The 16,046-nt window shown below is 34.5% G+C and overlaps 1 protein-coding gene across 1 annotated transcript in view; it reads right to left on the reverse strand.

Annotated features, from left to right (window-relative positions):
• LOC149538602 (zinc ion binding protein) overlaps window positions 1–16,046 on the reverse strand; it is a 47,350-nt gene that overhangs the window by 15,383 nt on the left and 15,921 nt on the right. Inside the window, exons 3-4 of the mRNA XM_089799914.1 lie at window positions 14,735–14,809; window positions 8,852–8,982 (exon numbers count right to left, since the gene is read on the reverse strand). Of these exons, the coding sequence (XP_089656040.1) occupies window positions 8,852–8,982; window positions 14,735–14,809 (206 nt within the window). The remainder of the gene's footprint in view (window positions 1–8,851; window positions 8,983–14,734; window positions 14,810–16,046) is intronic.

Genomic DNA, 16,046 nt, shown 5'->3' on the forward strand with positions numbered 1-16,046 from the left:
TTAATTAATAATGTTTGTCAATAATTGATTGTCATAATTACCAATAACACTAATCAATATAATAAACCAATTAAGTCAATATTATTAATGTTAATCAAATCAACAATATTTAACCAACATTGTTAATCAATATTAATATTATTAATAATCAATATGCTATTAATAATACTACTCAAATGAATAATTATTTGATTGAAACTATTATATTATGAATATTATAATTAAATTAATAATATTATATTCTTAATAACATTATATTGACTAAATTAACAATATTCTTATTAAATTGAAGATTCTTTGGAGACTACCTCATCAACAAACTAAGTAAAAAGATAACAATTACCATACCCAACCGACTTAGCAATTATAATAATTAGTACCAATTCTTATGGCAAGCACATAAATATCAAACAACAAATACAATATTCTATAGGTAGCGATAAAGGATGCCATGTCCCAATGAAGCAAGTCCATAATAAGAGGTTGATATACAGTATTATTTAAACATTTAATAAACTAAAGAGAACGAGTGAGTTAAAGGAAGACAATCACATCTATCTTTTGAACATAACCGTTCCAAAAGATATTTAAGTGGAAAAGATTTGGAGTGTACGGGGGGAAAAATATTGATAAGGGGAAATGAATATATGATGAGGAGAGCAGTAAAATAAATAAATAAAAGGCATATACTATAACAACAAAAGAAGGGATATAGCAAAAGACTTATAATTAACTCCATTTGACATTTAAAAGAGAAAACTGAAAAGTAAGGGAAGCACCAAAAATACATGGAAGGAAAGCAAATTTAATATTTAAAGGGGTATAATTTGCAGCTATAATGTAAGGGACTAAGACTCCATAAAGGTAACTAAAGATATATTGTATATTTAAAGTTTTTCTTCAGCTTATTGATATATATATTACAAATATAAAAACATATCTTTGATATTTTATGAAAGATTAATAATAATTATTATGGTGGAGATAGATTGATCTCAAACTCTTCCTATCAATATCAAAGATGGGTGAAATTCTTGTTTAGCTGACACAATAGAGATGGAACTCAAAGTCCTAGTGTTAATATCAAAGATGGTGGAAATTCCATTTGGCTGACAAGATGGAGGTGGAATATAAATTATTAGCATTAGTATCAAAGATGGATGTAATTACCCATTTGGCTAATACTAGAGAGATGGATATTTAGTGTTGGTATCAAAGATAGGCATAATTCCCATTTAGCAGACACCATTTAAATGGATATAATCTCTATATTATTGGTATGTCAGAATAATATAATCTCCATCTGACCTACATGCCTGGGATTGATATAATGGTCAAAATGTTCTGATATGAAATTCTTGTTTGGTTAACACGATAGAGATGGAACTCAAACTCCTAGTGTTGTATCAAAGATGGTTTAAATTCCATTTGGCTCACACAATGGAGGTGGAATATAAATTGTTAGCGCTAGTATCAAAGATGGGTGTAATTAACCATTTGGCTGATACTACAGAGATGGATATTTAGTGTTTGGTATTAGAGATGGGCATAATTCCCATTTAGCGAACATCGTTTAAATGGATATAATCTCTATAATATTGGTATGTGAGATTAATATAATCTCCATCCGACCTACATGCTTGGGATTGATATAATGGTCAAAATATTCTAATGATGTCAATATATGCATATGTCATAAGGCCTTGAATAGGGAATGTCCCTTCCAAGAAGAACCTTAAGGGGTGCACTTAAGAGAAGACAATTGAATAACTAAGGGTTAGTAAACCTAATATAGGGATGCCTTTAAAGGTTGGGGTTAGGATAGAAGGTAGAATATATAGTTAGACTTGTTAAATATTTATTTCTGACATTTCTTTTGCAGGTTTTCACTCATCTCAAAATAACACTAGTAGCGGGGACATTACAAAATAAATGAATAAACATAATTAATAATATCTATTAATACAATAGATATTAATATTACACCATATGTGAGTATAATCAATTTTTCGATATGATGAGATACATCATCGATAATGAATATTTACAATTTATCAATCAAATATACAATTAATATTAATTCATATTAATCAATATAAGTAATATAATTAACAAAATCATCTATATTTAATCAACTTAATATCGTGAATCGTGACCCTTCCCTCGACGATATATAAATATGGTTTTGAGAACATAGAAATTGGGGGAGATAATAGGATCAATAATTAAGAGAGTACTCATAGCTAGAAGAATTGTAATAGCAATTAATAAGAGATGGGATTGACAACAAAGAATATATGTAGGTCACCTACCAATCTAAAAGAGCGGCAACTAAATTGATAGACATTATATATATATATATATATATATATATATATATATCCTTTCACCGCAACTATTTTAAGACTACAAACATCGCATAATAACATTGATTACTAAATTATTATTTATATGTGAAGCAAAGAATAATATGAATAATATTTTATACTTTACAAAGAACATGCAATTAGATAGTAGATTTATAAACATGTGTATATATATATATATATATATATATATATATATATATATATATATATATATATATATATATAAAGTATATTATTAAAATATTGATAAATATATTTGAGCATACAAGTCTAGATGTTAACGAGGACGGGTTTGTAGTTTCCGGTCGAAGGTTATTGATCTGAAAATAAACCACAACTCTTGGTTGAATGCGCGATGGGCTCCCGCTTTGGTGAATTTTTGAATCCCACTATGTCCGTGCATGTTCTCCATGACATTGCGCCGTCCTCTTCTGCCCCGTTGGTGGCTTCTGATGGGTCTTTTGATTCAAGTAAACAGCCTGTTATGACTGCAGCATGTGTGGTGGTGCCCGTTTCAGCGAGTGATGGGGTTAAGCAGGTATCTGGGATGCCCTCTTCTAAGGAGGGGCGTTTTTTTGGATCCCTCTCTGCTGCAAATGTTGCTATTTTGTTGGAGGTTGGCGCTTAGAGGGCAGATTCAGCTAGGCTCTCTTATGCCCAAACTCTATGCAATGGTGGTGGTTTGGGGGTTAGCTCGTAGTAGTCAGCCTCAAAACCCTTTCCTACTTGTAAATCTATTTTTGTCAATTTGTATAAAGATATTGTGTCAAAGATAGAGCGACGCACTGAGGCTCTTGAAGTGGATGAGCGTATTTGCCGATCTAGAGGTTTTTGGCCCTCTCTTAAGGAGCTCCATGCTTGGATCTCAAACTATTGGGACCAATACTTGCCCAACTCTGTTCAGATATTCCCTCTAGCAAGGGATTTCTTTATTGCCAAATTTAATACTTCAAAAGATAGGTGTACAATTCTATGTGATCATTTTTCCACTTTGGAGAACTGTAACCCTTTGATGGTTAAACCTTGGCACAAGGACTTTAATCCTGCCATTGAATCTTTCTGCAAAATGCCCATCTGGGTTCGTCTTCCTAATCTCCCTCTTCACCTTTGGCATGATTTTGTTCTTAAGGAAGTTGGAGATGCTCTAGGGAGTTTCTTAATGGTGGATTCAGATTCATCGAATATATTGCACTCTACCTATGCAAGGATACTTGTTGATATAGATGCTTCTAAAGGCCTTCCAATGGAGGTTAAACGTGGTAGCCCTATTGGATCTTGGACCCAGTCGTTAGATTATAAGGGTCCCTCGTTTAGATGCAGGAAATGCTTTAATACCGGGCATGTTGCAACGAATTGTGGGGTTGTTAAACCCAAATCCAAGAAGTCCACTTGGTGGATGGGAGCTCAACGGAAAAATTATACGGCGGTTAAAGTGATTGATTCTAAAGTGGGTCATACTCGAGATGTTGATGTTTCTCAATGTCAAGATGTTGATGTTGTCCCTTTTGATAGATAGGTTGTTGATGTCAACCATAAGGATGTTCTTGTGGTTGATCTTGTCATTGCGGATGCCTATGTTTCTATTCTGACTAATCATATTATGATTACTCTGTTGGCTCAACCTAGCAGGCTGTTGTACGTAGTAGTGATTCTAGGGTGGATTCTAGGGATAAGAGTTATGCAGCTCGCCCTATTCTTTTGGGTGGTTCATGTGCAGCCGGTGCTGCTTTTGATGCTGGTTGTGTTTGTGTTGATCGTTTTGCTAAGTCGTTGACCTGGCATTCTATGGCAGCTAAGATCAAGGAGGTATGGATCACGGTTAAAGGAAAAAATTCAAAAAACTTTCCCTCTCATCCTTCTTCTAAACCCCACAAGTTGGGGGTTAAGGGGAAATCATAATTTTTGTTGTCTTGAGGGGTGGTCAAATTGCTAAGTGATTGTTCTTTCTTGGACCACCAATTTGTTTGTGGGGTTTGGGTGTAGTTTTTTATCCCTTTTTGTCTCATGGTGTCTTTGCCCCGTGTCGTTTTGTTGTGCATATTGTATAACTTTCGGGTATGGCTCACAGGTGTGTAGCTTTCCACCTGTTTGTATTTGGGTTTCAGGGCCCCTTCAAAACTTATTTTTCTTAATCAAAAACAAGAAGGGCTGTGTAAATCAAAGCAATGGATCTTTGTCCCAAGATAGAGTAGGCATCACCTACCCTGATCGCTTTGCGAGCAATGTCACAAGAAAGGTCAAGGGCTTGGATCTGTAAACTTTGAGGAAATCAATTACAAGTTGGTATCTAGGCAACTAGGAGAACACCTACTCCTTCCACCATTAAGTTGGAATAGTAATAATGGATGAAAAGAATTTGTACAGATAACTTAAAAACAATAAAATGAATGACTATTCCTATCAGGGGTCATTACAAATCAAACCCTAGTCAGAAAAGTTAGGATAACTTAAGGTCCCAATAGGGCACATTACAAATGCAGAGTTCAAGTTCAACATCGTAATCATGGAAATCAAATAACAAGTTGTGCAACGAATGTGTTTTAAAATAATATTTCCTACTATTAGATTATTTCTAATTTTAATGGTCACTTTTAGATATTGTAAATATCTTGCAAAATATATTATTTCTATTATTTGTATGTTTCTTTTTAGTATTAAAATAATATTTCCTACTATTAGATTATTTCTAATTTTAATGGTCACTTTTAGATACTGTAAATATCATGTAAAATATATTATTTCTATTATTGTATGTTTCTTTTTAGAAACATCTCTTTTGTAATCTCTACAAGAACAATTCATTCTTAGTAAATAATCATTCAATTATTTTACCAATTACCTCTAGTAATATGGTATCAAGAGCAAGGTTCATATTTTTTTCAAAATAATTATAACTTCATATATGAAATTGTTAGTCTTCATGTTTTTCGAAAATCATTCATAGCAAATCTTCAAGATCCTTCCACGCACATGAAAAATTTCTCTACAGATACCATGCGACCTGCAAATACACGTACTTGTGTTATTTTCCTTCATTTTTCTATCTTAAGTTCTCTAAGCACAACCCACGGATGACTTTCTGCTCATGCATATCCATTTTTTATCCAGTATGGAAACTCGTGCTTGAATTTATAGGGGGCCTAGGCTCCTCTTTTCATCCCATTTTTAGGTCATTTTTTCTCCAAGATTGTTGTTTTTGTGCCCTACACCCAACAGTTTGGTTGTTTTGTGCATAGGCTCATGATTCAAAAGTTTTTTCTGTTGAATACAACTCGCATTCTTTTGCTCCATCTCTGCAACTCGTCATTTAATCTACTCAAAACTATGATCTAGGCACCATTCTTTTTGCCCAACCATTTCCTAAAGTCATTTATTGGTTGATTCTACTTAAAACGACTCCATTTTTTGTGCAAGCAAGCTATGAGTTGCAACTACTGATTTTTTGCCATTTTTGAGTGATTTTTGCCATATCGTCAATGTTTTCATTCAAACTCTTTGTTTTCTTAGTCCATTTCAAATTCCAACTACAGATTCTTGGTGGGTTTTTTTCAAACCTCGGGTATGTTGTCTTTAGATTTTTTTTAGGTACCTCATTTTTCTTGCCTCAAATTTTCTGTCAGTTGAAACCTTATTTTGTTTATAGATTTTTTATGGGTTTTTCAAGACCTCAATTGGGTTGTCTTCGTATTTTTCTAAGTGTCGCGTTTTTCGTACCTTAAAATTTGTGCCAACAGATTTACATTGAAATCAAAGAACAAGTTGTGCAAAGAATATGAACAAGTTCACAAGTGAAGCAATGGTATCACAAACTTGAATTTCCTTCAAAGTTCCAAGTTCAATTTAAATGGTCCACCCATAGTTGGAAAATTCGTCAAAGCAAAAAACTCACCAAGTCCTAAAAAAGGGGGAAAAATCGACAAGTTTTTGGCAAAAACTCAAGAACAAATATTTAATTAGAAATGCATTTTTTGCAAAATTAAAAGAGAGGATGATTCCAAAGAGTCAATAAATGAGAACACAAAAGAAACAAGCTTAGTCTAGATATATTTAAATGCAAAGTGGGTTCAAAATCACATTCTCACAAGGAATGTTGATGGCTGGAAGCAAAATAGTAAATAAATTATGCAAAACTAAAAGTAAATACATCATTACAGTTACATCTTCCTCTTCCCAACTCTAGTAAAAACTAAGGTTGAGGTCAAATTGGAGGGTCTACTCCTAGAAGTCCCTGATAGGCATGACTGTGCCTCCTTCCACAATATGCTTGACTCGGTCTGTGGCTCGTCATCCATCCTGGATGTAGGTCTACCTCTACCTTCTCTTAACACTAGCAATGACTCCTCGTTTGACTCGATGTCATCCAATGTGAAACCAAATCCACCACCCTCCTCCAGAGCCTGCCTCTCTAAATCATTGATGTCATCCTCTATAAAAAACACCTCAGATCCACTTCAAACCCTTCTCAAATCCATTTCAAATCGATGAAAATTAGTTTGCAAGTGTTTGGGATACAAGTGTTTGCGAGACTATTTTCCCCCTCTCACCAAAATACAAGTGAAGAAATGAGAAATGAAATTAATTTGGGTCATTTTTTGCCTTTAAGAAGTGCTGTTATAAAACTGCAACCAAGTTTTTAACAAAACTTCGTCAAGTTTTTGGTGCCAGCAAAAGTCATCAATCTCACCAAGCCAAAACAATTGTAGAGTTTTTGCAACTCGGCAAGTACTATGCTAGTAGTAACAATGAGAAAGTTTCAAGATAAAGAGCTTCAAGCAATGAAAGACTATGAAGATGAAGCAATTTGGGAATATGAGTAATCACAATCAATCAAAGACTTACTAATGTTGAGTATCAAGAGATATTTCTTGATCTCCAAGGAATTGATCAAGTTTATAAGATAAGCATGCTAAGGTGGCACCCACTCATATTCAACAAATCAAAACAATCCAGTTTCATGTGTCCAAGAGCATCCAATCAAATTATCACAAGTTTACGTGTGGAGTCCACCTAATGTCTTCACCTAGCTTATTTTCTGATTGGTTAATAAAAGCAAAGTAATTTTTCATTGGTCCACAAAGTGAGCTTTTATATAATTGGATAAGCATTTAATGCTTGCAGCTTGTAGTTAAATTAGAATTTTGTTGGATTCATCTATGCCAATGATCTCAAATTAATCTTGGTCATTCATTGTACTTAAACCATTGATCTCAAATTAATCTTGGTCATTCATTGTACTTGAACAACTATATAAGTCTCTCTCAAATCATTTCAAAGATTGTTTCCATAATGTTACCTTATTCTTCCTTCTTCATTGTTGTTGTCATGGTGAATGTTTGTGAAGTTTTGGAGTATTGCATGGTTTCTACATTCCCTCACTTAGCGTAGGATTTCATTGATGTTGAGGAGTAGGAGTAGAAGAATGAAAGATGTTGGTTAGTGAACCATTATGAAGCTAGTGTTCATACCTGTTGGTACTTGTTGATTGAAAGAATCAATGCAAGGTTAGTCTAGGCCTTATTGCAAGCATTTAACTTCAAACGGAAATGTTCATTTGAATTGCACCATCATTGAGTATTTGAATGAATATTGACAATATGAAAATCATTCACACGTCCTTAGAAGCAAGGACCCTCCTTAGCGTAGTTGATTTGGCAAAGCAAGGACTGATTAGAGTCTCACCTCACCATTAATATTTCTTGCATTGTTAGAGTTAGCTTAGATTCTCTAAACTCGTTCATATTTGCATTTTGTTTCATTAGAAGTGGTCGAAGAGCCATGATTGCCAAATCATTCACATTTGCAAAGTTCAAATTCACTGAATGAAGAGTGTAAGTCCCAGTTGATTACCAGCATATCACATCACAATACTGAGTTAAGTCCACAATAAGAAGGAACCTTGAGGTTGTCTTAGTTGATCACACAATCATATACATTTTTTAGCATTTAAGCTTTCTTTATTCAAGAGAGGATTTGATATTTGGTGTTTTATCTTAGAACATTGACTGTTTTATCCTACATGTTGAAGTGTTCATTTAACTCACATCAACAAGTGGTATGAGTCATTATACTGTGGGGGTGGCAGTTGTGACATATTTGTAGGACGAGTGTGCATCGTGCAAACATCTCTGCAATGCGCACATGTCTTCTGTCAGCCACACCACATGGTCAAGAATGTTAGTGGAAAAGGGCATGGGAGATAAAGAGATGAAATTTTGTTTTTCAGCCAAGATAGGAGCATCCCATAAAATAAATTACACCAAGTGAAATTTTACAACACTACACATAGTTATCCTTTAGCAAAAAGAAAAATTTCACCAACACCATAGAAGCATTTACTGTTGACTACAGAATACTTCCAAAAATACTCAATTTCACAGCTTGTTGATTTGGTGCATGTAAGCATTTACACCACAACCTTAGATCAAAAGGGGAAAAAGGAAATTGGCATGCAATTTTGAATTTAGTGAAAGAAAAACACAAACCTGCAAAACCACGGAGGGCGAGTAGACAGCCCAATACTTAAATCAACATCACAATTCTGACTTGAAGGGGCCTTTTCTTTTGTTTCAGAATTGCTGTTACCCTTTCCTTCTCCTTTTGGCCCATACTTCTCCTGAAAATTGTTGCATCCAATTGAATGTATTATTAGGTATTACAGAAGACATAAAACAGCTGTTGGAATTGGAGATTATCTTTGAAAGCTTGAAGAACCATTAAAATCCACCTAGCTTGCCTGCTCTAAGATGAAATATAGATATCATGCACTGTTCCTAGGTCCTACTAGATAGCAAATCTAGAGCCTTACGTTGGTTTAATAAACAGCCAAGTGTAAACAATAAATGGTGTTCAAGGCCCTCAATCTAAAATATAATTTGATTGATACAATAATAGAATACAAATAAGGTTCAACCATGCACTACACTTGTTACACTATTTATTTCTCTTTTAGATTGTCTGTGGTAGATATCTATGAGCACGTGATGTTATTTTGGAATATATGAAGAAACTTATGATAATCTGCTTTGAACAATTATAATTATTTATGTGGACTTAATAAGCACTAAATGTGATCAAAGACGTATGAGACTTCATGGATTATAAATCGATTTAACATTGGCCATTCATGTGTGACCATGAGGATTTTGATGTATGTGATGCCTTGTGAACTATTTAAGTTTGTGACATTTGATCATGTTGTTTTTGTGGCATTTTGAGAATTAACTAGTGGAATTATACATCAATATATTGGAATTGAGTATTAAGGAACCCACAGGAGTGCAGGTTACTTTTATTATAATGTTTGAATTCATGTGTATTATGACAGAATTATATTTTGTTCCTTCAGTTTTATTCCATTAAACATGTGAATGAGTGTAATGGGTGTCAAGAATTTAGGTGAGTCAAGCAGATTAACAGTTGTGTTCCAGATTGTCATGCAACATGGGATGGTGTCAGACTAAACTGAACTTGTTCATCTCTTTATGAGTATGTCTCATCCTTGCCACGTTGACCTTGAATAAGCATCAGGCCCTGATCATGTGACAGTTGGGTGCCACCCTTGTGCATCATGATCTTTGTTGCTATCCCACAAAATTTGCTGTGAAACCTAGTTGTCTAGCTCAAATGCTAAATGAGAAGCCTTTCTCCTTTTAAGGCCTCAGATCTTGTGTAAACCCTATCAAATCCTCCTACATGAGTCTTTGGGATTGCTTGCTGCAAGTTGCAAGAACAACATTAAATAACCCATGAAGAGAGACAGAACCCAACCTCACCCTGAGAGTTGATGTACATCTGAACCCCTGAAATTGAGTGCCACTTATCCAGATTGACAAGTTCTAGAAGGTGTGTGTGCAGGCAGCCCTCTAACTGGGACAGCTTGGGATGTGGGCTGCAGACCTCTACCAAGGAGAAGCGACAAGGAATGTCCCATTCAATCCTATTTTTCTATAATAATCCTAACTCACAATGTAGTAGTTGCACTATCAGTATAAATATGAAATCTAATGATTCAGAAATGGTTGCTAATAATTAATTCTGTTAATCAGATTGTGATATTGCTATCAGGGTTCAACGCTGTAGTTTTTGAGTCAAACTCATTGACCCAAAATCTACTGTCAGTTTCTGTTATCTCTTTTCAGCAACTGTTAAGCCAGTCCCTGAAATACAATAAATCTTTGGATAAGTTGCTAAGCTCTACAGCTTGGTTTAATCAATGTTGGTTGCCTGAAGCTTTTATTTCCCTGTTGTGGGTTTAAATCATTTATACGTGATTCGAGGTGTTGGTTCAAATCATGCTACTAAGAATAGGTTTTTTAAGGTACACCCCTAAACTATATAGAATTTTAGTGAGGAATGGAAAAGCTGATTAATGGTCCCTTTTTCTGAGGAGTATGTTAGCAATGGTTTTTGTTTTGAAGCAGGGCAAAGCTATATGCCTAGATAGTTCCAACCAGCTTTTTCTCAGTTCGGCAAAAGTATTATAGTTGTGTTTAATGAAAAATTAAAATCATGCAAGGTTTTGAAGGACAGGCTTTCTAGGTCCATCCCTTGTCCAGTTTGCAAGGAATAGAAAGGGTGAATACTTTCCTTTTCTCTGAGCAGGATGTTAGTGACGGGTTTTCCTTTGAAGGAAAGCAAAGTTATAGACCTGAATGAGTTCCGAGTTACAAATTTTTGGACTTTTCATGATTTACTGAGCATAGGTATTCCAAATGTGTTTAAAGAACCTATAAAATCAAGCAAGGTATTTTAGGAGTTTTAAATGTATGCTATTAGTCTTAATTTTAATAAATAAGCCAAATCCTTCTTCCTCTGCTGATTTCATACGCAATGCCATAACAAAAAGGTTGAAGATTTGTCTTCAATATTTTTTTTCCCTTGAACAAAGAGTTTTTGTGTTTGGAAAGCAGATTATTAATGGTATTGTGTTGACTCACAAGATTCTACATTCTTTAACAAATGGGAAGGAGAAAGGAATGATTATTAAATTGGATATTTCTGAAGTTTTCAATAGGCTTTGCCGGAATTCTCTAAATGTGGTGCTGAAATTATTTGGTTTGCTCTTCTAAGTGGAATGCATTGGCTTTCCGTTCAGTGTCCAGTGCTTGGTTCATTGTTTTGGCTGATGGCAATCGGCTGGGTGAAGTTCAATCCCTCCAGAGGTTTTTGTGAAGGTGATCCTCACTTCTCCTACATGTTTGTCTTGACGGTTAAGGATCAAAGTTGATAAATGAAATTGACATGTGGAAATGGAGATATTTGTAATGCCCCCATACAAGTTGGACATTAAACATTTCTTCATCAATAATCCTCTTCACTGTGAAGAATACTTCTGTCAAAGATATTATGTTCACAGTAATTGTAACAACTGAATGCAACTCCTAACAGTGAGTGCAATGATATGCAAGACATCAAAGATTTCAAGGCGAGAAAGATAGCGATTGCCAAATAAGAAAATGAGGAGTATACTGATGAAAGGAAAGATGCAGTCACTTAATTCATTGGAGATATTAAAGCTAAGCATCAGTTATAGATATCATGAGGAAAACCAATCTGCCAAGGTACCAACACAGCAAGACTGCAAACAGCAATCTTTCAAAACCATTACAATTACTGATTACAACTAAGAATGCAATCTACAAGAATAATCGATGTCTTACAAATTAGCACAATTGGTACAAGCAAAGACGATACCATCAACATAAATAAACAACTAAATAAGATATAGTAACAGGTCAATGTTTGGAGGGATACGGGATAATAATAAATGACAATCATAGTGACTGTGGTTCCTATATCATATCTGGCAATAAACATGTACAACTAATGATTCATTATAGGCATGCCACTAATGATCGAAGTATCTGAGGGAAGCGGTCAAAGGAAATCACATCATGAGATGGGCAGTGATCCACTAATAAACAAAGATGTAAAAGTATTAGATTGGTTCATTTTAACCAACTTGCATATTTGAGGAGATTATTATCAATTACTATGTAATAAGGTATCGATTAAGAAATAATATACTGATAGGTTGAATATTATGGGAAGGGGTCAAATAAAGACAAAGACTGTTATAAAGCGACAAGGACATCTCGCTTCAGCACACCAAGCATAAGAAGGAAGTCCATTCCTCTCATTCAAGCATCATGGAAAATAAGAGATTATAAATATATTCGATGCTGATCACAAGAAATAGATCAGAAGGAAATAGAATATAAATTATTGCTCATAAGCACTTTATAACAGAAAATGGATATGGTGTACTTACTTATGGATACACACTGATTTAAAGAATATCGTAGGTGAATGCTGCTAGGAATAAAGTGACCCTTGTACAGTCTAGTGTGTATGCTGTAGTATAAAATCTGTTTATAATGGTGTAATCTGAATTCTATTACAATACACACACACGTAATTATTCATAGCCTATTCTTTAGTCGCTATATTGAGTAGGGAGAGGCAGAGTAACTCCTCGCAAGGTAGGTAAGTTCCAAGATGGGTAAGGACATGTAATTCCAATGTGCCTTTAGGGAAAGTCCCGAGATGTGTATGAACATACATTCCCAATACCTTGAGGGCGCCTACTTGTAGATTGGTGTGAAATGCCCTATGACAAGCAAATCCCCATCTTCCTTAGGGTTAATGTTTATGAGATTAGTAAGGAATTGGGGCTTAAGTATTTTAACTGTCAAATGTATTTTGAAACATTCATTGTTTCTTAATTTAATCCGATTTAAATACACAGTGATGCATGTTAATCATTGGAAATTAGCAGCCTCCTAGTAGGGGACATTACAGATTTCAAGAGCTCACTTGAAATTCGGGGACAATATAATGTTGTTAGGATAGGCCTTAGCTACAAAAGCTACGTCTCTGAAAAACAAATCTTGTTTGTCATGGTACAGCCTTTGGTCAATACATTGACAAGGAGAAATCGAAAGTATTTTCTTCTTTAATGCTGGCTCTCATCTTCAACATTGTATCATTGATGTTGTGAGTTTTAAGGTGTGACCTGTCCCCGTTGAATATTTGGGCATTTTTCCAGCTAATTAACTTTGGAAAGAGACAGCGTTCAAGACTAAGACAGGTTGACATCTTATAGTAGAAAGTGGTTGATCTTAGCTAGTTGTTTGCTTAAGATCAAGTGGGTATTCACGCAATTCCAATTTATCTGTTGTTTATCATCCAGGTTCCATAACTGGCAGTTGTGAAGATTAATGCTATCTATAGAACCTTCCCTTGGCAAGGGGAGTGGATGCAGATAAGAAGTTCAAGTTGGAATAGAGAATGTAGGTTGTTCCATGGGCGCTAGAGTTAAAAAATTTGAAGGACCGTAACTTGACTCTAGCTGCTAAAATGGTGTTGAGATTCTTTGAGGAGCAACATGCTTGATAAAGTGCATTCTTCTGAATATCTAAAAGGCCAACATGTTCTTAGTTTTTCTCAACAAATGAGCTGCATATGGGTTCTTTGGTTTGATATGACCTAAGCTCAAGATGTTGTTGGTTCCAAATTTTCCTGTAAGTGATGATGATATAAACACAAAACTTTGGACTAGTTCTTGTCTAGGGCTTAATCAGGTGCAAGATTGCTTGGTTTCTCTTCAGGGCTCTACCATGTATTATGATCGATATAAAAGTTCAGGAGAACAGACATTTCAAATCTAGAAAAGCTTTGCAAATCTTCCCCCTTAAGAGGATCAAAAGGAGATAAAATGGTCTCTTCTTCAAGGAATTCAGCCCTCATTATTGATAGTTTGGATCAGGTTTCAGAAATTAGTTTGGATGTTCTTTTCTCTCTAGCATCCTGATGATGGATCATGTAGTATGATCCAAATCGTTGATGTAAAAAAACTATACAAAATCAAATCCAGAAATTTGAAAGCATTAACATGGATTGTGGAAATCTAATAGATGTTAACTTAGTTCCAGTTATGCACCATATATTCTAATAAATGGGACGATTTCAAAACACATTCATGTGGTAAAGGAGCAGGATTAGCTCTCTGAATCCACTAAGATGGGAACTCTATAATAGAGATTATTGGACTAAGATATTTCAAGTATGTAGCAGGTCAGATCTATCTATGAATTAATTTCAGTTTCACACATAAATTCAGGTTTCTATGTATGTGAAAAAATGCATTGAGAAGATAAAATGCAGGTCAAAGTCTCAGTCCACTCATATTCAGAAATATTGAAGAGAAAAATCAACAATACGAGACCAGCCAGCATTAATCTAACACATGAAATGTGAATGATTTCTCCTCAGCTTCATAAATAGTTTAGTAGCAATTTGATAGATGTCTATCTAAAAATGTCTGCAAGATATTTTAATTATTTAGAGCATTTCAAATGACATACCTGCTCAGAGACGCATTGTGTATGGACCTGAACACTTTCTTTGTTGAATGTGAATCCACAATCAATACACGATAGCTGAAACAAGCCAATAAAAATATCATAATCAAAATGTTTATGAACAATTTCACCAAGACATTAGCAAAACAACAATTCAACAAAAGATATCATAATGTACATGTTTGTGATCATTTTCATCGAAATATTGGCAATAAACAAAAATATCAAAATTTGTCATTTGGATCTAAAATCCTCCCAAGAATTACTCAAAATGTCACTCCTTTTGGGAACCCACAACTTCTAAACTACAACCAACAAAGTTCATATTTGCATTCTGCATGAGTGCTTAATGTTATATTTGCACATGGGAAAAATGACCTCTCATTTTTTTAGTCAGCCTTGCATTGTCACTTGAAAACATTAAAGCACACAGAACCAGTCATGAAAGAAATACTGGAAATATTTTACTAACTTGAAAGCTCAAGTTTTCCCAAATGCTCTACAGCTACTCAGAGAAGAATTAGATAATTAAAATAACATCCCCCAAGGAGTAAGCCATTATGGAAGGGAGACACACATATTTTATAAACTCAAAAGCTATATTATGCCCAAATGTAATGTCCCTTTTTGGGATATTACTGATTTTTGCCTTAAAACAATAAAATTTAACTCAAATCAATAAAGCTTTGTCAAAGATTTTTGAATATATGACAACATTCAAATTAATAAATAATAGCATAATTCTCAAAATCAATCATATTACAAATTCTTCAGAAATACTAAGAAATCTGCTGAATTAGACATTTGCATCCCTAACTCAACAGTAGCAATATCAATGATTTCCATCCTTAACTTTTCCAGAGCATTCAAGGATTCTTGTCCTTAAAATTCTTAAATCTATCATCAAGGGTCTTCATACTACTTGATCAAAATCAACAAGAGAAATAATCCTTATTGCCGTTATCCTCTCGTGAACTTGGAAGGAATTCCATCCTTCCTATTTGTAAGAAACTTCCTCAAATTCAGAATTGACTGCATGATGTATTTGCTAGGTTATTGCTGGTTGCTTGATTTCTCTTTGTGAATTGATATTTCTTGATGGATTGGCAAGTGGATACTTGAATGATGCTTGATTTGACTACTTTTATGGAATGGTCTCCACACACACACATATCCATACATAAATATGTGTGTGTGTGTGTGTGTGGGTATTTATGCATACCATAGTCAACTGGAGACAGCGAGACTTGGTGATCCCCACACACACACATATGCATATATATATATATATATATATATATACACACCATAGTCA

The sequence above is a fragment of the Cupressus sempervirens genome, chromosome 9, assembly GCF_028749045.1.
Source record: "Cupressus sempervirens isolate cs-2001-9-10 chromosome 9, ASM2874904v1, whole genome shotgun sequence".
NCBI classification, from domain to species: domain Eukaryota; kingdom Viridiplantae; phylum Streptophyta; class Pinopsida; order Cupressales; family Cupressaceae; genus Cupressus; species Cupressus sempervirens.